This window comes from Procambarus clarkii, chromosome 78 (assembly GCF_040958095.1).
Source record: "Procambarus clarkii isolate CNS0578487 chromosome 78, FALCON_Pclarkii_2.0, whole genome shotgun sequence".
NCBI classification, from domain to species: domain Eukaryota; kingdom Metazoa; phylum Arthropoda; class Malacostraca; order Decapoda; family Cambaridae; genus Procambarus; species Procambarus clarkii.
The window spans coordinates 17780480-17804189 of record NC_091227.1 but is presented as its reverse complement, the minus strand read 5'-3'; the positions used below and the strand labels follow the sequence as shown (position 1 = coordinate 17804189).

The 23710-nt window shown below is 46.3% G+C and overlaps 2 protein-coding genes across 5 annotated transcripts in view; one reads left to right on the top strand and one right to left on the bottom strand.

Annotated features, from left to right (window-relative positions):
- The window catches only part of Ddr (discoidin domain-containing receptor 2), a 642292-nt gene that overhangs the window by 425956 nt on the left and 192626 nt on the right, over nucleotides 1-23710 (bottom strand). The gene's annotated exons all lie outside the window — the stretch shown is intronic.
- On the top strand, nucleotides 7451-8092 carry LOC138357516 (coagulation factor V-like). The gene has a single exon (XM_069314375.1). It carries the CDS (start codon nucleotides 7451-7453, stop codon nucleotides 8090-8092), a length of 642 nt encoding a protein of 213 aa, XP_069170476.1.

The window sequence follows — 23710 nt, the reverse complement described above, 5'->3', positions numbered from 1 at the left end:
GCTGTAATTGCTTGTCCGGTAGTTATACGGAATGCGGTGTGGGAATGAGGAAGGGGTGTAGGGAATGAGAGAGGAGGAGAGGTGTAGTCAAGGAGGGAGGAATGTACTTTTCAATTATTATTTTTCTACCTCAGACGTGGCCAGACATTTACAATACTAACCAGCATATATACATTTTCTTCTGTCCTCCAAGGACAGGGTGAGAGATCTGTTAAACATATAGTTCAGTGATTTATTGAACAATCAACCACAGAAGGTGATTGTAGTGCTTTTAAAATGCTAATCTAACCTGCATACATAAATACAGATTTACGTCTGTCCTACATAAACGGTGTTCGATGTGGCTTTTTACATAGCGTCATTAATGTGCGTTTACAAAGGTGATTGGAATTCTGACCAGCTTCCACATATCGTGTATACACATACATACATATATACACATATATACACACATTTATGCCTCTCCTACTCTGACAGGGTAAGGAAGCTGCTATAGAAACTACTGTATTATTAAGCACTTAACCACTGAAGGTGATTAAGATGTTTTTACAAGCTCAGGTTATAGTTACATTACATACATTGTATAACTGATGCAATACATAGTTTCCTTCAAATTCACCCCTCCCCCCCCCTCCTTCCCTACATCCCCTCCTTCCCTACACCCCCTCCTCCTTCCCTACATCCCCCTCCCCTTCCCTACACCTCCTCCAAGGTCCCCACAGCGCCTGCGTGACATACTTCACGTCTCTTAACTCTAAACCATCCAGTTTAGAATTCTAAACTATCCAGTTTAGAATTCTAAACTATCCAGTTTAGAATTATCATTATCCACATCAATACCTTAACCATCCTCATCAACACCATCCTAACCATCCATATCATCACCATTACTATCCCCTCACAACCATTATTGCCACAATTACTGTCACCATCACCCACATATCACCATCTTTAACCCCTTTCACCATGAGAACCAGGGGCCAGATTCACGAAGTAGTTACGCAAGCACTTACGAACCTGTACATCTTTTCTCGACCTTTGGCGGCTTTGTTTCCAATTATTAAACAGTTAATGAGCTCCGAAGCACCAGGAGGCTGTTTATAACAATAACAACAGTTGATTGGGAAGTTTTCATGCTTGTAAACTGTTTAATAAATGTAACCAAAGCCGTCAAAGATTGAGGAAAGATGCACACGTTCGTAAGTGCTTGCGTAACTCCTTCGTGAATCTGGCCCCATGTCCCCATCACAACCCCCCCCCCCCCCAGGCATCAATGGTACCCCCCCCTCCCCAGGGTTGATGTGCCAGGGTGACGGGGTGTGTGTAGTGTGTTTGTGAGAGCCTGTTGGGGATTTCCTGCTGCGAGAAGCACCACTCCACAAGCTCCTAACTACCTCAACTGTATTGCTTTGTAAATCCTATTTGGCTGTTGCCAGGCTGATGTTGGGTTGATGGAAGGTGTTGGGTGGCAGCTGTTGGCTTCCTGACAGGTGTTGGGGTGACGGATTTTTCATCCTGGAAGTTCAAGGCTGACAGTTGTTAAGTTCACAGGTGTTGGCTGACAGTTGATGGGCTCACAGGTATTGGTTGACAGTTGATGAGTTCCTAAAAACTGAAAATGGATGACCGTATATTTTTATTCACCTCCAAAGACGCCTTAACCTTGCCATAGTCCGTGTCCACCAGAGACGCTAAATAAGTCAAATATTTTAAGTTTGATATCAAACATGACCCCATGGAAGAGTTGGAATGGGACCAAAAATCAAACATGACCCCATGGAAGAGGTGGAATGGGACCAAAAATCAATCATGACCCATGGAAGAGGTGGAATGGGAGCAACCGACCTGGAGGAACAACATATGGGGATTCCAGGGAGGTAATAAATGTGAGGAGAACCATTAGCCAATTGGAGTGGAGTGGGTGACCTGATGCAGGAGATCCCCACACTCTCCTCTACGGTCAATACTCAGTGGTAATGACAACACTGTAGCCTAGGTCACCTTCCCCCCCCCCTCTCTCTCTCTCTCTCTCTCTCTCTCTCTCTCTCTCTCTCTCTCTCTCTCTCTCTCACTCTCTCTCTCTCTCTCTCTCTCTCTCTCTCTCTCTCTCTCTCTCTCTCTCTCTCTCTCTCTCTCTCTCTCTCTCTCTCTCTCTCTCTCTCTCTCACACACACACACACACACACATAAGGGAGTGAGGACATTCATGGGTCTATGACTGCAGGAGTTAGGACATTCATGGGTCTATGACTGCAGGAGTTAGGACATTCATGGGTCTAAGACTGCAGGAGTTAGGACATTCATGGGTCTAAGACTGCAGGAGTGAGGACATTCATGGGTCTATGACTGCAGGAGTTAGGACATTCATGGGTCTATGACTGCAGGAGTGAGGACATTCATGGGGTCTATGACTGCAGGAGTGAGGACATTCATGGGTCTAAGACTGCAGGAGTGAGGACATTCATGGGTCTCCCGTGCTACATATCTCTCCTTTTGTTTTAAAAACAAATCTCCTCCATCTTCATCACAAGTCGAATAAAAATTTGGGGAATTTTAATTTGTGTCATTCTTAATGAGATACCTGGTGCTTCAGGACGTCTGGGAGGGCCCCCCCGAGGACAGCTCCCTGTGCCAAGGGTTCTTCAAGTTGATTATCTTACTGGATCGTCTGCATTAGTGCGTCTTGGAAGAGCCGTCCTTAATAGATCCTATTTGATAAGTGTGCTGGAAAAGCAACTCTCCCATGGTCTGGATCTCTTTGAGCCCAATAGGCTCCAGAATCTGTACACCAGTTGATTGACAGTTGTAAGGCGGGAGCCAAAGAGCCAAAGCTCAACCCCCGCAAGTACAATTGGGTGAGTACTGGGGCCTCGCGGCTGAGTGGACAGCCCTCGGAGGTCGTAGTCCTACGGGCTCAGGTTAGATTCTCGGTTAGAAAGGCGGGGTCCAAGAGCTAACAGCTGGATTCTGCTGCCACAAATAGCACACACACACACAAGAAACCTCTAGACTTGCTTTATTGTGAACGTTAATATAATTTCTTGACTTTATTATATTAACGATTATATATATATAATCACCACTATATATATATATATATATATATATATATATATATATATATATATATATATATATATATATATATATATATATATATATATATATATATATATATATAGAGGTATAATGATTAGTTGGCATCTAAGATGTCAACTAATTATTATACCCGACTTCTTCTCAGTTCGCTGTGACCGATCAAACACATTAAGAATATGAAGCAGACATTCACATGGATGAAAGTCTTACCTTCAACAAACCCAAAAAAATCACAATTGTTTTGTTTTACTAAATTATATTGCCAATTCCTTGCGTGGTCAGTCATTGCCAACCAATAACTTGTTAGAAGCTATTGTTTACAACCACAAGAAGTAAATATATAAACCACGAAATAATGTAATAATTATGTAACAATTTATATAATTATGTAAATACCTGGTTGACACGCCCACACGAACCACGCTCCGGTGAAGCAATTGAGGGGAGAGAACAAGGTGTAGCTTGAGCGTTGAGATGTTACCATGGCGACCAGCAGGATGGGAGATGCAGCATCTGCGGCTACGTCAGGCCCCGGTAGCCGTCACTCACCTGGGGGGGGGAGGGGAGAGAGACAGGTTAATTGCTGGTGCTATATTTACACACCTGCACCAAGGTCACTGGCTGCACATTTGTACTCTGTGGGTAATTACCTAAGTCTAGTTACACGATGAGAGCTTATGCTCGTGGTGTCCCGTCTTCCCAGTACTCTTTGTCGTATAACGCTTGGAAACTACTGACGGTTTTGGCCTCCTCCACCTTCTCACTTATTCCAACCGTCTACCACTCTGTTTGCAAAAGAAAGTTTTCTAATATTTTTTAAGCACCTCTGTTTTTTTTTTTTTTTTTTTTTTTTTTTGCTTGAATCTGTGTCTTGGTGTTCGTCAAGTTGCTAGTTTCAGGAATTCCCCTTTGTTAGTTTGGTCTATTCCTGTTAGTATTTTGTAAGTGGTGATCATATCACCTCTCTTCTATCTTCTAGTTTTGGCATGTTTAACGCCTCTCCCGAAGTCATTTTTTTAGCATGCCGTTGCATCTTTTCCAGTTTATGTGGATCTGTGTGTGTACTCACCTAATTGTACTCACCTAATTGTGCTTGCGGGGGTTGAGCTCTGGCTCTTTGGTCCCGCCTCTCAACCGTCAATCAACTGGTGTACAGATTCCTGAGCCTATTGGGCTCTATCATATCTACATTTGAAACTGTGAATGGAGTCAGCCTCCACCACATCACTTCCTAATGCATTCCATTTGCTAACTACTCTGACACTGAAAAAGTTCTTTCTAACGTCTCTGTGGCTCATTTGGGTACTCAGCTTCCACCTGTGTCCCCTTGTTCGCGTCCCACCAGTGTTGAAAAGTTCGTCCTTGTTTACCCGGTCGATTCCCCTGAGGATTTTGTAGGTTGTGATCATGTCCCCCCTTACTCTTCTGTCTTCCAGTGTCGTGAGGTGCATTTCCCGCAGCCTTTCCTCATAACTCATGCCTCTTAGTTCTGGGACTAGTCTAGTAGCATACCTTTGGACTTTTTCCAGCTTCGTCTTGTGCTTGACAAGGTACGGGCTCCATGCTGGGGCCGCATACTCCAGGATTGGTCTTACATATGTGGTGTACAAGATTCTGAATGATTCCTTACACAGGTTCCTGAACGCCGTTCTGATGTTAGCCAGCCTCGCATATGCCGCAGACGTTATTCTCTTTATGTGGGCTTCAGGAGACAGGTTTGGTGTGATATCAACTCCTAGATCTTTCTCTCTGTCTGTTTCATTAAGTACTTCATCTCCTATTCTGTATCCTGTGCCTGGCCTCCTGTTTCCACTGCCTAGTTTCATTACTTTGCATTTACTCGGGTTGAACTTCAACAGCCATTTGTTGGACCATTCACTCAGTCTATCCAGGTCATCTTGTAGCCTCCTACTATCATCCTCTGTTTCAATCCTCCTCATAATTTTTGCATCGTCGGCAAACATTGAGAGGAACGAATCTATACCCTCTGGGAGATCATTTACATATACCAGAAACAGTATAGGTCCAAGGACTGACCCCTGCGGGACTCCACTTGTGACGTCTCGCCAATCTGAGACCTCACCCCTCACACAGACTCGTTGTCTCCTGTTGCTTAGGTATTCCTCTATCCACCGGAGTACCTTCCCTCTCACTCCAGCCTGCATCTCCAACTTTCGCACTAGCCTCTTGTGTGGCACTGTATCAAAGGCTTTCTGACAATCCAAAAATATGCAGTCTGCCCACCCTTCTCTTTCTTGCCTTATTTTTGTTGCCTGGTCGTAGAATTCAAGTAACCCTGTGAGGCAGGACCTGCCATCCCTGAACCCATGTTGATGCTGTGTTACAAAGTTCCTTCGCTCCAGATGCTCCACTAGTTTTTTTCGCACAATCTTCTCCATCAGCTTGCATGGTATGCAGGTTAGGGACACTGGCCTGTAGTTCAGTGCCTCCTGTCTATCCCCTGTGTGTGTGTGTGTGTGTGTGTGTGTGTGTGTGTGTGTGTGTGTGTGTGTGTGTGTGTGTGTGTGTGTGTGTGTGTGTGTGTGTGTGTGTGTGTGTACTCACCTACATGTACTCAACAAGAAGTTCCTGCAAGATCGATCATCAGCTCCTAGTCTCAGCCGTCTGAACCATTAATCGCTTAATGCAATAACTATTCTACCTGTATTTCTCTGGCTAATTATCACCACCACCGCCGCCGGCACTGACAACATTCCGTGGCTTCCGTGGCCCTCCCGGCTCCTCTACCATCTCTCACATTATCCTCCATCTTCTCGCCCTTGTACTTCTACTTTTGGAACTAATAACTAATCGAACTAATGTTATAGTGGCCAGAATACGCCTGAGATATAGACGTATCTGGCAGCTCTCTCAAAACCCAAATGTTCAATACACCATGTGTCAACTTTGTTAGTGTCGAATACACCATGTGTCAACTTTGTTAGTGTCGAATACACCATGTGTCAACTTTGTTAGTGTCGAATACACCATGTGTGTCAACTTAGTGAAAGTGTCCAATACACCATGTGTCAACTTTGTTAGTGTCGAATACACCATGTGTCAACTTTGTTAGTGTCGAATACACCATGTGTCAACTTAGTGAAAGTGTCCAATACACCATGTGTCAACTTAGTGAAAGTGTCCAATACACCATGTGTCAACTTTGTGAAAGAGAAAACGTGCACTCCCTTGAACATTATATTGTAGAATGTCCCATATTGACTAACTTTCGCCCTCCTGGGCTAAGGTATGCTGAACTCTGTAAATACTCTATGAATACTGGAACACTTGATGATACATTGTTAGCATTGTAAATGTGTGGCCACGTCTGTAGTAGAAAATAATAAAAATAAAAAAAAAATTGTTTTTTGCTCTGCGATCTACTTCCTCGCCATCCAAGTCACTGTTCAGTTTTTCCACATATTTTTCCTACTCCCCCATTCTTTAATTGTTTTCTTTTTATCCCCCTGTACTTTCCTCTCCCCCCTTTCTCCCTCCCTTCCTCTTTATGTCTCCCCCCTCCCCCCCTTCCTCCCCCCCGCATCGTCACGAACAACGATGCAGATTGATTTAATTATCAAACACTCATTAGCCTTCTCCTCTTGTCGTGGCTCATCCAATGCCTCGCTAATTCCTCTCATGTCCCCCGGAGCTGGCCAATCATTTCCCTCCGTCACGCGAGGGCTAAGTTTTGATTGGCCAGGTCCCACAGTGACACAAGGGGCCGGAGACATCCCAGGGATTGGGATGCCACAGCACGTTTCTTTGAAGGGAAGCGAGATTGGCTTGTCTTTTAGCCAGGCCCGCCGCCCGTTTTCTTAAGAGAAGTGGAATTGGTAATCAAGATTTCTTTGATAAGATGATACGTGGGTTTATATCGGTGTATTAAGTGTTTGTATTCCACGGCCGGATGGGGCAGTTATATTAGGCAGATTTGTTTTGTTGTGGTGGTGTTGTGGTGGTTGTTGGTGGTGGTTGTGTTGTGGTGGTGTTGTGGTGGTTGTGGTGGTTGTTGGTGGTGGTTGTGTTGTGGTGGTGGTGGTGGTGGTTGTGTTATGGTGGTTGTGTTGTGGTGGTTATGTTGTGGTGGTGGTGGTGGTGTTGTGGTGGTGTTGTGGTGGTGGTGGTGTTGTGGTGGAGGTGTTGCTGAGGGTCATGTAGTTTTTGTGTTGTTCATGTTGTGGAAGAACCAGATTGTGCATCATAAGACACACCTCTTTTTGTTAATATATCGCAAGAGATAAAATGTTGACATATTTTATAAACAGAAAATAAATTAGATCAAACCTACATTGATGGTTCTGCTTCCCCACTAATGGCAGAGCTGGAACACCGTGCAGAATAATTACCAATGTTTTTCAAACCCGCTAATGAAGAATTATCACATATTAAGAACTATGCTTCCTCAACACAAGCAGAGCTAACTAATGGGCTAACACATGCAGAGCTAACTAATGGACTAACACAAGCAGAGCTAACTAATGGACTAACACAAGCAGAGCTAACTAATGGACTAACACAAGCAGAGCTAACTAATGGACTAACACCAGCACAAGCAGAGCTAACTAATGGGCTAACACAAGCAGAGCTAACTAATGGACTAGCACAAGCAGAGCTAACTAATGGACTAACACAAGCAGAGCTAACTAATGGACTAACACAAGCAGAGCTAACTAATGGACCAGCACAAGCAGAGCTAACTAATGGGCTAACACAAGCAGAGCTAACTAATGGGCTAACACAAGCAGAGCTAACTAATGGACTAACACAAGCAGAGCTAACTAATGGACTAACACAAGCAGAGCTAACTAATGGACTAACACAAGCAGAGCTAACTAATGGACTAACACAAGCACTAACTACCATTGTTACAACACTCAGATACCTGAATAGAACCACAAAAGGCGCCGTGATCTCCGTTGATGTAAAAGCCACACTAGGAAGCCTTAGGACAGAAAACCCTGAGGGTCATCCGCTGAGATCAGAGCTGTGAAAATACTAACCAATCAGGGAAGAGTGATCAGGTTCTTGTGGACTTCCTCCCACGCTGGAGACTGTGGGAATGGCCGAGCAGATGTGCTGGCTCTTGAGGGCACTCAGGGACACCATATTGAATGCTTCATATCTAAGACTCCTTTAAGAGTCATCTGTAATTGCGAGAGTTCGTCTTGGATATAAATACACTTCAAGATTTTCCGGACGGAAACAGCATTTGAGAACACGGGGCTCCAGAATCTGTAAAGTGATGGACACTGTCTTGACTGACGACTACCTTGACTACCGCCTTGACCACTGCCTTGACCACTGCCTTGACCACTACCTGAGAGATTGTGTCCACCTGAGAGACATTACAAGTATCAGCAGAATAATACTGTCCTTAAAAGATTCCCTCACTTGGCCCTCGCGAGAAAACGTAGGTGTAAGGGTTTGGTGAACGTTTGATAAACTGTTCACTTGAGACAATCAAGTAAGTCCCAGCTTATGACCCCTCGTTTTCGTCCCACCACTTGTGACCCCTGGCCCTGACCCCACCATTTGCGACCCCTGGCCCTGACCCCACCACTTGCGACCCCTGGCCCTGACTCCACCACTTGCGACCCCTGGCCCTGACCCCACCACTTGCGACCCCTGGCCCTGACTCCACCACTTGCGACCCCTGGCCCTGACCCCACCACTTGCGACCCCTGGCCCTGACCCCACCACTTGCGACCCCTGGCCCTGACCCCACCACTTGCGACCCCTGGCCCTGACCCCACCACTTGCGACCCCTGGCCCTGACCCCACCACTTGCGACCCCTGGCCCTGACTCCACCACTTGCGACCCCTGGCCCTGACCCCACCACTTGCGACCCCTGGCCCTGACCCCACCATTTGCGACCCCTGGCCCTGACCCCACCACTTGCGACCCCTGGCCCTGACCCCACCACTTGCGACCCCTGGCCCTGACCCCATCATTTGCGACCCCTGGCCCTGACCCCACCACTTGCGACCCCTGGCCCTGACCCCACCAGGGCACAAAATAAGGAGAAGGAGGTCAAGAAGCTAGGAGCCAAGAACAGGTTCAAAACACAACACATCTCTCATAAAAGCTTTATCAACTCTCACACTTGATAACATCGTCTAGACTCTACTTCTCACACCATGGCCAGTGCTTATCAATCATTGACGACGTGTCCATCTACGAAACCTGTACATCTTTGCCCTCCTGCCTGACACAGTGTAGCACCCTCCCTGGTACACCCCCCTCCCCTGCCTGACACAGGGAGACAATCTTGTATTGTCTTAAATGCTTGCATACAACAATTTCGTATTGCCTTAAATGTTTGACAATCTAGAAGACAACATTCGAACTATCCTGTGTGTAGAGTGCTGGACGTTGTCTAATGCTTTAGACACAGATCCAGCAGGCAAGTCCCACATGAATTTCCCTCTCTGGTTAACACACATTTAGGCACATCTGCCCTGGACTATATAAAGAGCAGTACAGTCTGTCAAAAAGCTAGTTACGCGATGCTAAAAATCCTCATCACACAGGATGGTTAGTCATACAGAGGCATGTGATGAGTAGTCTGTACTGACAGACTCCGGGTGCATTATGAGGATATCATCAACACAAGAGTGAATAAGATAGCAGTGATACTACAAGTCCCCATCTCGCAGGATGGGTTAGTCCTGGAACCATGTTCAGGTCGGAACCCGTCCATGGAGTTTATCTCCACTATTTTACACAATAGTTTATTTTTTTTCTACCTTGATGCTTAAGTTCTTCCAGTGTCGCTTCATTTTTGTCGCCTACATCGAGTATTTTGTAGGTTGTAATCATGTCTCCCTTGTTTCTTGCCTTTTCCAGTGCCTCTCAGCTCTGGTACAAGTCTGGTGGCATACCATAGATTTTTTTCACCCGTCCTAAGCTCTCTTTCTCTCCCTCACCTCTCACATCTCTCTACTCCCTTCTCCTCATACTAACCCGTCTTCTCCTATCTCCCTCCCTTCTCCTTCCCCACAGTTCTCTCCCCACTTCATCTCATATCTCTCTCTCCCCTTTCCTCATATTTTCATCCTCCTTTCCTCATATAAGTCTCTCTCCTCATATCTCCCAGCTACCCCCAGCCTCCCAGTTAGTCATTAATACCAGGGGATGTAGGAAGCTGTCAGATTAATATTGGATCCCGGGGTCAGGTTCAGAGCGCTCTCAGGTAAAACTCAGTCTCCACAAGGGCCAAAGTTTTCACATATGCCAGTCCCCAGTTTACAAACGGGATGCATTCAGGAGAAAAGGTGTTCGTAACTCTGAAGCAGATGTTCCCATAGGCGCCCTGTTATAAATGGGGAGATGCGTTCCTGGACCACCAGAAATCAACAAATAAATCCTCTTTTTCTTAAGATATATATAACAAAAAAAGGAATAAAGCTGTCCGCAAATCGATGACTTTGTATCTCAATAAACGAACGTAATAGTTTTACAGTGATTTATTTTTCTGGAGAATGTATACTAATGTATTTAGGAATATAATGCAAGTTGTATTTTTTTTATGCGGGATTTATTTTTAACGTTAAGGAACTGTTATTTGTTAATGAAAATTTGGAATGGTGCAGTTTGCGTCGTGTTATGAAAGACGAGTTTAATAAGCGCTGTATTACTAAAGGAAGCTTGGTAGGGAGATTTCATGTATATTATTTCCCTGTCATAGGGAGATTTCTGGCCTGAGAAAAGCACCAACAAAAACAGCAACACACAACACTATGGGGGCCTCGTAGCCTGGTGGATAGCGCGCAGGACTCGTAATTCTGTGGCGCGGGTTCGATTCCCGCACCAGGCAGAAACAAATGGGCAAAGTTTCTTTCACCCTGAATTCCCCTGTTACCTAGCAGTAAATAGGTACCTGCTAGTTAGTCAGCTGTCACGGGCTGCTTCCTGGGGTGTGTGTGGTGTGGAGAGAAAAAAAGTAGTTAGTAAACAGTTGATTGACAGTTGAAAGGCGGGCCGAAAGAGCAAAGCTCAACCCCCGCAAACACAACTAGGTGAACACAACTAGGTGAACACAACTAGGTGAACACACAAACAGGGCTCTCCACTAAAACAACAAAAAGTGTATAGTTCAGTGGGCCAAATTCGTGAAAGAGGAAGAGAGTGTGTGCATTTCTAAAGCCGATTTGTCTGGCAGTATTTGAATTAAACATTCATTAATTGGTCGTGTTTGTTTAAGCTGATCAAAGTGTCTGTAAGTGAACATTTGTTCCCTGAAGTGTCGGGGCACTGAAGGCTTATACAGGTCAGTGTGTCACTCTCTCTCTCTCTGGGTGACGGGCCCCGTCTCCCCTGCGGCGACGGGACGTTGACAACAAACAGACGGTCTGAATTTTGGTCGGAAACTTGGCAGAGAATGAAAGACGCAAATGATAATTTATATTTTGTTCTTAAAGACGAGTTGAGAGGAGATGAGAGTGGGTGTGAGTGAGACCATGAGGGATTTTGGATGGAAATATCAGTGCAGGTTTGGACCAGAAATGACGCAATACCCTGAGGGATTTGGGCGGAAATTAAATGACCATATAGGATTTTTGCGGGAAATGAGTCCGTGTTGCCATCTCTCACAGGCGAATATTGTTAGCCTTTACCTTGCCACAAGACATACAATTGACCTGAAATTAGCACTCAAAGGTATATGAAATATGTCCATGGTGGGGCTAAGCCCCAGACAGGTTTACTTCACCTGTGATTAGTCAGTATAGGCCTACTGCAATGTAGGACTGGTGACTAGTCAAGAAGCGTATTCTTAGGAAGCAGGGAATGAAAGACGGTAAGAATGAGGGAATGGGGTAAGAAGGGTGAGGCATATATATTAACCACCCAGGCCCAATTTCAGTAACCACTCAAATTGGTTTCGATGCCAGTGGCCACTGGCTATGGCTTGGTGGCCACTGGCTATGGCTTGGTGGCCACTGGCTATGGCTTGGTGGCCACTGGCTATGGCTTGGTGGCCACTGGCTATGGCTTGGTGGCCACTGGCTATGGCTTGGTGGCCACTGGCTATGGCTTGGTGGCCACTGGCTATGGCTTGGTGGCCACTGGCTTGGTGGCCACTGTCTTGACTGACGACTACCTTGACTACCGCCTTGACCACTGCCTTGACCACTGCCTTGACCACTACCTGAGAGATTGTGTCCACCTGAGAGACATTGTAGAAACAGAAGATGAGTGATGCGAATACAGGAGTATAAGGCACACAGGGAAAGAATATCAGCGGATGGCAGAGGAGAGAGAGAGAGAGAGAGAGAGAGAGAGAGAGAGAGAGAGAGAGAGAGAGAGAGAGAGAGAGAGAGAGAGAGAGAGAGAGAGAGAGAGAGAGAGAGAGAGAGAAGAGAGAGAGAGAGAGAGAGAGAGAGAGAGAGAGAGATAGAGAGATAGAGAGAGATAGAGAGAGAGAGAGAGAGAGAGAGAGAGAGAGAGAGAGAGAGAGAGAGAGAGAGAGAGAGAGAGAGAGAGAGAGAGAGAGAGAGAGAGAGAGAGAGAGAGAGAGAGAGAGAGAGAGAGACAGAGACAGAGAGAGAGAGGGATACCTCAGGTGAAGCACTTTGATGTTATTAAGGAATTACCGCCATGGAGAGACGGCTTGTTGACAAGCGTTCTAAATCCTGTCGGAGTCGAATCCCTGCTACACCAGCTGTTTGTTCAGAGGGAGTCTGTTCCTTGTAGAGCTGGGGAGACGCGCTGTGTAGTGTATTATGGCTTTTATTTTCTGTGCTTCTGTTTTTTGTAGCTATGTTCGTCATTACGTTATCTAAGGTTAACTGCTGTAATTAAATGTTCTTGGCAATGCCTCAATGTTAATACTATGCTTAAAGGTATAGCAATTCTATGCTTAATACTACGTGTAAATCATCAGAAAGTCAAATTCTAAAAGTTCATGTTGAAAACTTTTACAAAAGCAATTCCTGTATATTTACATAAAAAATATGAATTTAATTAAGTTAAGAACATCGTTTTCCAGCAGGTAAGACCCTAAGGGCTTAAGGTTGTGCAAGGGGTTAAGGTTGTGCAAGGGCTTAAGGTTGTGCAAGGGCTTAAGGTTGTGCAAGGGCTTAAGGTTGTGCAAGGGCTTGCACAACCTACCAATGAGGCAACAACACAACACACCACAGTTCAGCCCAAGTTCTGACAAACCCACGTTACACCAAGGCTTATTAGAATGACTTGGATGGTGTTGAATGGCTTCAACACCATCTATGGCTTGTAATTAACACCATAGATGGTGTTGAACATATGTTCTTACAGTATATATTTGGAGAGTTAAGTTACTGGAGCGAGGAGAACTGAGTTAACTGTCGTGTGGATGAGGTGACCAGTTTATAACAGGCAGGAGTGGTGAGTGAAGCCCTCTGGCTTACACGCTGAAGGTGCGGGGTTCCTGAAGAACTGGTGCCAGAACTGTCCAGTCCACACACACCAAACAACTCCACGTGTTGTTCTAGCCAAGACAGCTGAGACGTGTGACATTCTAGCTGGCTTACCCATGCAGTGAGAAACGAGTCTGGCTTACACTATAATGTTCTGAGATGGAGGCATCTTATGGCCTAAACGTTAGTACATCTATTGTCATACAAGGAAGTTGAGGTGTCTAGCGTAACTACCTTTCCCATGTGCCAGGCGGAGGACCTACCAGGCTCTGCACCTCTCTCAATGGCATCCCAATTGTTGTGTTGAACAGGTGTGAGCCTTCACTGTTAACGTACAACGTCCGTATCTTTCTCCAATGACTCTAGTTCATTTGTGGTTTGTGGAGTGTGGCGTTAATGAGAGGTAAGATGTCATCATTACCCCGTGTGGTGGCCTGGTTTGGTATAGACACACACACACACCACACCAGTATGGGTTAGGCTGGCTTGGTGACTATACCAGTGGTGGCTTGGTGACTATACCAGTGGTGGCTTGGAGAATATGCCAACCACTCGTCTGTTTGGAGAACAGACGAGTGGTTGAATAAAGAGTGAAGTTTGATGGATGGCTGTATGTGGCTTAGGGTGGCTTGGGTTGTATGAGTTGACAGTGAGTTGAGGAGTGAGGTGAGGGCTTCAGGAAGTGCCGGACCAACCAGGCTGTGGATATGTGGGCCTGCGGGCTGCTCCAAGCTCCATCAGCCTGTTGGACCAAGCACGGCCGGGCTTGGGGGAGTAGAACAACTCACAGAACCCTATTCAGGTACAAAACATGTTTCAGGCCCCCACCACGCACCACATGTGTTAGTGCTGTACCTTAGGACCCTCGTAGCTTGAATCTTTATTATCTTATCTGCAAAAATGTTCATATTTCATGAATGTCATTTTCATATTTTTGCAACTTAAATTTGCGATTGCAATTTTGATACTTTGATGCTATTTTCCAAGTTTGGTATTCAGTGTGTGTGTGTGTGTGTGTGTGTGTGTGTGTGTGTGTGTGTGTGTGTGTGTGTGTGTGTGTGTGTGTGTGTGTGTGTGTGTGTGTGTGCCTGGCTTTCCTGCCTGCCTGCCTGCCTGCCTGCCTGCCTGCCTGCCTGCCAGCCTGCCTGCCTGCCTGCCTGCCAGCCTGCCTGCCAGCCTGCCTGCCAGCCTGCCTGCCTGCCTGTCTGCCAGCCTGCCTGCGACTCAACATCATCCAGTCTCTACACGCAGAAAAACATTTCGTGTCCCTGGAAATAATTCGAATCCAACAAAAACGTCGTCTTGGCCAAAATGAAATGAAATAACTCCATAAAAATCAAGCAGCCATGGTGAGGTGTGGGGGGGGGGCAGGGGGGGCAGGGGGGGGCAGGGGGGGGGCAGGGGGGGGCAGGGGGGGGCAGGGGGGGCAGGGGGGGCAGGGGGGGCTGTGAGCCATCAAAGGTCGATACATCGTAGCTTCGGTTCACCGGCAGTCGACACACTCAAGAAGTTCCCCTCGTAAACTGCTCTAATGGCCAAATACCAATCATTTTGTGTGAGTGTTGGGGGTAGTAGAGCACCCTTGGTTGTGGTGGTTAATGAGGCGGAGGCGCTCCAGCGGCCAGTGGAGGCTGCACGGGGCAGTTTGTTTGGGTCTCTGTCTGGCCCATGGTGGAGGTGTGAGCCATGGTGAAGGTCTGGGCCATGGTGGAGGTCTGGCCCATGGTGGAGGTCTGGGCCATGGTGGAGGTCTGGGCCATGGTGGAGGTCTGGGCCATGGTGGAGGTCTGGGCCATGGTGGAGGTCTGGGCCATGGTGGAGGTCTGGACCATGGTGGAGGTCTGGGCCATGGTGGAGGCCGCGTTGGCCCTCTAGCATGGCCTTGTTGTACTCGTCGTCTTGTGCGGTACGGAGGGAGTAATGGTCTAGTTGAACAGCCCGCCAGCTGCCAGCAACACCACCCAACAACGACCCCAAACGTCGCGTTACCAACTCACAAAAAAACACAAGTTGTGACCTTAATTAACCCAAGATCATGTTCCTCGATCCGTGTTTAAGGGCGTAATTTGCACCAGAGTGGCGTACGGCAGCTTCATACGCCGGGAGAACCGCCGTAAGGTGACGCCAACAAGCACGGTCATAATTTATAGTTGGGGACGCCTGTGATAAAGGTCAGGGAGGGAACCCTGGCAAGGAACAAGGCGCCAGATGCAGCTTCATTAGCGGAGAGGAAATTGCTAAATAAAGCGAATGGGGATGCACGACATGCCGCTGAGATGAAAGGGAAATGGAGCAGGAGGATTAAGAGAGTGACCAACCGGGCTGTGGTGCGTATGTGGGCCTGCGGGCCGCTCCAAGCAACAGCCTGGTGGACCAAACTCTCACAAGTCGAGCCTGGTCTCGGGCCGGACTTGGGGAGTAGAAGACCTCCCAGAACCCCATCAACCAGGTATATGTGGGCCTGCGGGCCGCTCCAAGCAACAGCCTGGTGGACCAAACTCTCACAAGTCAAGCCTGGCCTCGGGCCGGGCTTGGGGAGTAGAAGAACTCCCAGAACCCCATCAACCAGGTATCAACAAGGTATCAGTCAGGTATCAACCAGCAAAAATTAGGTAGGGAGGGGGGAGGGGGGATGTGCCAATAATGGCAAAGTCAAATTACAGAGAATCATGCAACTACAGCCTGCTTGATCACCAACATCCCCATCTCCACCTCCTCCTCTTGTCTTCCAAGACTTGGGTAAAACTTTAAAGTACCGCAAGGAGTTCTCAGTACAATTGTATTCAGCATCTTGATCTACCAGCTTGTGATGATCTGGCTGTCAACACTTACAAGCGACAGTCAGAAGATTTTTTTTTTATCAGTTTTAAATTAGTTAAAAAATCAAGTTCAAGATTAATACAGATAAGAACAATAACAAAACACATAATTATAATGAACAAACCCAAGACCAATTATACAATACATGAACAAAATACAATACTAAACGCAAGCATTATAAATACAATGATTTAGTTACATTACAAAAAGAGAGACATAAATGATAATATATACAATCATTTACCTTGTAATAGCGAGATACACGAGCTCATTTTTGCCCTTTTAAAGACTAATTGAAAACAGCACAATTTGCCTCTGAAAATTTTGAAATATTTATTTTTTTATCTACCTTCTTCTCTTCTTTCTATGCCATTTTTATTTCATTATGAAAGCTGCTTCCTAACTCACGCCATAAAATTAATAATATTGTGAGCTTCAGCTCATTCCTGGTAATTATTTCCACGTGAAGGGTCAAATGGAATATAAGATCTCTGCCCTTTATTTATCTCTGTCTGTATTTATACCTCATTAAACTTATTTCAATTTCCAACACATTTTCCTAGTGACTAGTTCCACTAAGACTGCTATAGTGGCTAGTTCCACTAAGTCTCCTATAGTGGCTAGTTCCACTAAGACTGCTATAGTGGCTAGTTCCACTAAGTCTCCTATAGTGGCTAGTTCCACTAAGACTCCTATAGTGGCTAGTTCCACTAAGTCTCCTATAGTGGCTAGTTCCACTAAGTCTCCTATAGTGGCTAGTTCCACTAAGTTTCCTATAGTGACTAGTTCCACTAAGTCTCCTATAGTGGCTAGTTCCACTAAGACTGCTATAGTGGCTAGTTCCACTAAGTCTCCTATAGTGGCTAGTTCCACTAAGTCTCCTATAGTGGCTAGTTCCACTAAGTTTCCTATAGTGACTAGTTCCACTAAGTCTCCTATAGTGGCTAGTTCCACTAAGTCTCCTATAGTGGCTAGTTCCACTAAGTCTCCTATAGTGACTAGTTCCACTAAGTCTGCTATAGTGGCTAGTTCCACTAAGTCTGCTATAGTGGCTAGTTCCACTAAGTCTGCTATAGTGGCTAGTTCCACTAAGTCTGCTATAGTGGCTGGTTCCACTAAGTCTCCTATAGTGGCTGGTTCCACTAAGTCTTCTATAATTACTAGTTCCACTAAGTCTCCTATAGTGGGTAGTTCCACTAACCATAAAGGGATGGGATGGTTACCTTGAGGTGCTTCCGGGGCTTAGCGTCCCCGCGGCCCGGTCGTCTACCAGGCCTCCTGCTTGCTGGACTGATCAACCAGGCTGTTGGACGCGGCTGGTAGGGTAAGGGTGGGACGGATATCTTCCATAATCATTTACAAACAAGGAAGGAGCAAGACACTCACCAAGCCGTTCTCGCCAGCATCCCCAACGTCAAGAAACAGTCGTACTGAAGTGCCCTTATCCTAACCTACCAGAGGACCCACGAACAGAAAACGGGACAGTACGTCAGTTCCACTAGCAGTTTCTAGTGCGACAATTTTTGGCTTTAGGTAGAGTATACGTCGAAATATGACGTTCTAGTAGGAGGACAGGTTCTGAAAACTTCCACTTTACATCTTCACTCTTGACTCATCATGAGTAGTCTTACCCACCAGCAGGCTTACTCATCAGTAGTCTTACTCATCCTGGTAACTATTGTCGTTGTTCCTCAAGATTGGGAGTGATGGGTTGTTCATAACTAGGCACAGGGAAGTGGGATCATCCTCGTCCCATTAAACTGGGGCACTTGGGAATATTTAGAGAGAGAGAGAGAGAGAGAGAGAGAGAGAGAGAGAGAGAGAGAGAGAGAGAGAGAGAGAGAGAGAGAGAGAGAGAGAGAGAGAGAGAGAGAGAGAGAGAGAGAGAGAGAGGGAGAGAGGTAAGATAAAAGAGGAGAGAGGGGAGAAGAGAAGACGTTAATCAAAGAAGCTGAGGAGGTGAGAGTAAAAGGGAAAGTGGAGAAAGAACTACGATGGAATGGTAGAACACGTAAGAGAGAAGGAAGGGTAGTGCTGCCACCATCCATTTATTCATTATAGACAATAATAGTGTTGTCTCTTTCAGCCTGTTATCTCTTAAGTGGTAACATAAAAGTCTAAGTTATTAAATGTAGCAAATTATCTTCCAGGCCTTGATCATCAGCAAGTGATCTTCAGAGAGTGCCCTACACTCATAGATTGGTTAGATTAGCATTTTAAAATCACTACAATCATCTTCTGTGGTTAGTTGTTCAATAAATCATTGAACAATATGACTAACAGATCTCTAACCCTGTCCATGGAGGAGAGAAGATGTATATATATGCTCCTTAGCATTGTAAATGTGTAGTCACACATTTCTTTGTGACCTTGTAAGTGGTAGGAAACAAGTTCCCTGTTCGCTTAGCTTTTGTTGTCAGTGATACATATACATAAAGGAACCGTATGTATGAATGGTCCAAGTGGTTGGGCACCATTCCTTACCCCCCATCCCATCCCAAATCCTTATCCTGAGTCCTTCAACGTGCTGTATAGTCGTAATGGCTTGACGCTTCCATGATAGTTCCCTGCCCTTCTCTTAATAACTCTTGACACCACCTCCAGGAAAGTGGTGCTTCACAGCCTGGGGATCATTTATACATGTGGTGTATGACCCATTAACGTCCTACGTCCTCTAGCGGAAGTCATTTGAGCAGGACGACGACCTCTAACACAAGATTGCGATATCATCGTGGAAGAGATCATCACTTCATATCATTATCTCGGTCACTGGCGTATCGATATCTTCTTCTTAGGTCTTTGGGTAATTCAACGTGGAGCTATTGCAAGATGCAACTGCAAAGGGAGCCGGTCGGCCGAGCGGACAGCACGCTGGACTTGTGATCCTGTGGTCCCGGGTTGGATCCCAGGCGCCGGCGAGAAACAATGGGCAGAGTTTCTTTCACCCTATGCCCCTGTTACCTAGCAGTAAAATAGAGGTACCTGGGTGTTAGTCAGCTGTCACGGGCTGCTTCCTGGGGGTGGAGGCCTGGTTGAGGACCGGGCCGCGGGGACACTAAAGCCCCGAAATCATCTCAAGATAACCTCAAGATAACCAGGTTTCCATAAGAACCCAGTCATTACATCAGTTGCTGGAGATTGTTATATCTGGTTTGCAGTGTTGAGAGTTTAAGAGATGCTAGAGGGTCATGCGAGTGGCTGCCGTCCATGCATTGCTAATGGTGTTTATCTGTTTAGTTCTGTGTTTATGCTGCGTGTGTCCCGACCTCTCAACTGTGTGAGAGTGATGTCCTCTGCGCTGTCTTGCAATCCTTTCCGATTATTATATACTGGAGTCTTGCAAGGGTGCTTTGTATCGCCTTTGTTGATATTGGTTTGTGTTCACTTGTGCTTACTGGGGCTCATTCTGTCAGGGTATTGAGGAAATGGTGGTTGTTAGTATATTGGTTTGCCACTGGTTGATACCTGGTTGATGGGGTTCTGGGAGCTCTTCTACTGCCCAAGCCCGGCCCGAGGCCAGGCTTGACTTGTGAGAGTTTGGTCCACTAGGCTGTTGCCACTGGCCGTGTGTGGCTTAAATTGGGCAGTTAAGGTTGATATTTATTAAATTGGTGTTCTTTATTATACTATGGCGTCTGTCGAGTTGTTTCTTCCGTGTCCGAGGGCTGTCTGTTTTGCATTCAAATCTCCTAGAAAATAGACTGGTCTACTTATTCTAATGTGGGCCAGGGAAAGGTCGGGTCGTCTTGGTGGTTGGTAACACGTTCCGGTAAAGATTGTTCCTCGAGTCAATAGTCACAATGTTTTCCTTGAAACTGTCTAGGTTTTTGCATATTAGGTTTCTCCTGACTACACTTGCTGCTCCGTCTTTGGCCTCGTAAGTTTTGTAGCTGAACATCTTTATCCTTTCTCGCTCCTGTTGTCATGACTGTTAGTGAGTATTGTGTGAAGGTCTGTGTGTGTGTATACAAGTTACTGAGTTCCACTGCTGAGTGCTGAGCCCAGCTGAGTGCATTGTGTTGCATTGCTGTTTGCTGTTAGTGAGTGGATGGTCCTGTGGCACTCTGAGGTTAGCTCCCCCTTGTTAGTGAGTGGATGGTCCTGTGGCACTCTGAGGTTAGCTGCACCTTGTTAGTGTGTGGATGGTCCTGTGGCACTGTGAGGTTAGCTCCCCCTTGTTAGTGTGTGGATGGTCCTGTGGCACTCTGAGGTTACCTCCACCTTGTTAGTGTGTGGATGGTCCTGTGGCACTCTGAGGTTACCTCCACCTTGTTAGTGAGTGGATGGTCCTGTGGCACTCTGAGGTTAGCTGCACCTTGTTAGTGAGTGGATGGTCCTGTGGCACTGTGAGGTTAGCTGCACCTTGTTAGTGAGTGGATGGTCCTGTGGCACTCTGAGGTTAGCTGCACCTTGTTAGTGAGTGGATGGTCCTGTGGCACTGTGAGGTTAGCTCCCCCTTGTTAGTGAGTGGATGGTCCTGTGGCACTCTGAGGTTAGCTGCATCTTGTTAGTGAGTGGATGGTCCTGTGGCACTCTGAGGTTAGCTGCACCTTGTTAGTGAGTGGATGGTCCTGTGACACTGTGAGGTTAGCTGCACCTTGTTAGTGAGTGGATGGTCCTGTGACACTGTGAGGTTAGCTCCCCCTTGTTAGTGTGTGGATGGTCCTGTGGCACTCTGAGGTTAGCTGCACCTTGTTAGTGAGTGGATGGTCCTGTGGCACTGTGAGGTTAGCTGCACCTTGTTAGTGAGTGGATGGTCCTGTGGCACTCTGAGGTTAGCTCCCCCTTGTTAGTGAGTGGATGGTCCTGTGGCACTCTGAGGTTAGCTGCACCTTGTTAGTGAGTGGATGGTCCTGTGGCACTCTGAGGTTAGCTGCACCTTGTTAGTGTGTGGATGGTCCTGTGGCACTGTGAGGTTAGCTCCACCTTGTTAGTGAGTGGATGGTCCTGTGGCACTCTGAGGTTAGCTGCACCTTGTTAGTGTGTGGATGGTCCTGTGGCACTGTGAGGTTAGCTCCACCTTGTTAGTGAGTGGATGGTCCTGTGGCACTCTGAGGTTAGCTGCACCTTGTTAGTGTGTGGATGGTCCTGTGGCACTGTGAGGTTAGCTCCACCTTGTTAGTGAGTGGATGGTCCTGTGGCACTCTGAGGTTAGCTGCACCTTGTTAGTGTCTGCAGCTGTCGTGTCTCCACTGTGAAGGTCAAGGGGGGTTAAACTGGCTGGTGTTCGCACACTGGATGTTTGGGGACTCTTGGCGTCTTGACATTATGAAGTAAACAACATTCTTGGCCGTCTTGGCATGATAGTGTGTGAATTATATTCAGTCAGATTGTACAGTCTCTTGAAAGATCTTTCTATCTTCCTTGTGGGTCTCTTCTGAAAAAAAGAAATTCGATATTCTTGGGAACTTGCACCTAGTCCTTATTGGGTGACATGAGTGGTTAACTATGTCATTGTAATTGTTTCAGAGGTCAACCGTACTAGTTGATATCATTTTCTACTTAAGGGTCAATCACAACCCATCTTTAAATGTCAGGAGGAGGGGGGAGATGTGGTGGGAGAGGAGGGCTGGCAGGAGGGAGAGGAGGGAGGAATGGTATAGAGCTGGTCTAATGAAATGCCTTGACGTTAATTAAGAAGAAGTGTTGGGGTAACAGGTGGGCCAGTGAGGCGAACTGACCCACCTGTTTCACTCCTAGTCTGCCTGTCACACTGACGTCTGCCTGTCACACTGACGTCTACCTGTCACACTGACGTCTTCCTGTCACACAGACGTCTTCCTGTCACACTGACGTCTGCCTGTCACACTGACGTCTTCCTGTCACACTGACGTCTGCCTGTCACACTGACGTCTGCCTGTCACACTGACGTCTGCCTGTCACACTGACGTCTGCCTGTCACACAGACGTCTTCCTGTCACACTGACGTCTGCCTGTCACACTGACGTCTACCTGTCATAGTAACATCTAACTATCATACTGTCTAAACAAACTCACTCACACTCTATGTACACATATTCAATTTAACTAACAGTAGGCCTAAAGTTTACCATTTCACTATTGCTCGCGAACCAAGGACATAGAAAACTTGGCCTACCGAAAACCAAACAAAAAGTACAGAATCGCTGGTATTTCATAGACATGAAAATACAGAAAAAGAAACTGTAATTTGTCTTTAGAGTCGGGGCTGTATCTCAGATATTTTCGTCAGGGCAACAATGTTTATTGCTCAATAAAATTGTCAGGACAGGAAAGCCGGTTTTTAATCGTCAACGAAGACTTCCTATTTTAGACAACCAATTTTCACAGAGACCTTCCACTTGTGTGAGAGAGAGAGAGAGAGAGAGAGAGAGAGAGAGAGAGAGAGAGAGAGAGAGAGAGAGAGAGAGAGAGAGAGAGAGAGAGAGAGAGAGAGAGAGACGCAGAGAGAGAGGAGGAGACGGGACAGGAGAGGAAAGGAGAGGATACGAGAGAGGAGAAGAGAGAAGAGAGGAGAGAGAGGAGAGAAAGAGAGAGACAGGTCAGTAACTTAGGAGGCCTTTTCCTGCTGCCGTTCAAGTTGACTGAAAGGATGTTTGCATTTTCCATATATATCTGTTGAGATTGTTGTACATAAAGATGTTTCAAGAGTCAATCGAAGTGTAATATTAAGCTCAGGTGCGCAGTCTCTTAGAACCCAAGGTGATGCTCCATCTGGACCAACTCCTTTACTCCATCCTAACTCCTTGAGTAAGTTTTCAACTTTGTTTCACATTCTCTGTGAATCTGTGTGCGTGTATTTACTATTTGTATCTGCAGAATCGAGCTATTAGCTCTTGGACCCCGCCTTTTGACACTCTCGACCTATTTTCCCCTGCACTAGACCAACCAACGACTGACCCTTCACAGTATGCAGCCCACAACAGCTGCCTTAACTACCACATGCCTATTCACTGCTAGGTGATCAGAGGCATCAGATTAAGGGATTCATTGCCCCAAACACTTCTGTCCTGACGTGGGGAACGAATCAACATTCCCTCGGTTGTAACTGGGGATCCTAGGCTTAAAAATTAAGACATGAATATTCGAAAGAGGTTATGTACGATACAAGGAACCATAACCAGTGAAGTATGAACACATGTGAACAGGTGAACACATGTTCAAGGCTGTGGAGAGATGGGTGGCGAAGCTGAGCCCAGGATACGAAGGCTATCTTATGAATAAATTAATCTAGCTTTATTTTATTTGAAAACGCAGGTTAGCAGCGATAAGATTGCAGTATACAAATGGATAGTAGTTGAAGTGCTTGTTGCGTAGCACTGTACATCCTGATATGATGCAAAGCACTGCACACCCTTATATGCTGCAAAGCGCTAACAACCAAGAATACTGCAGAGCACTGTACAATGTGTTC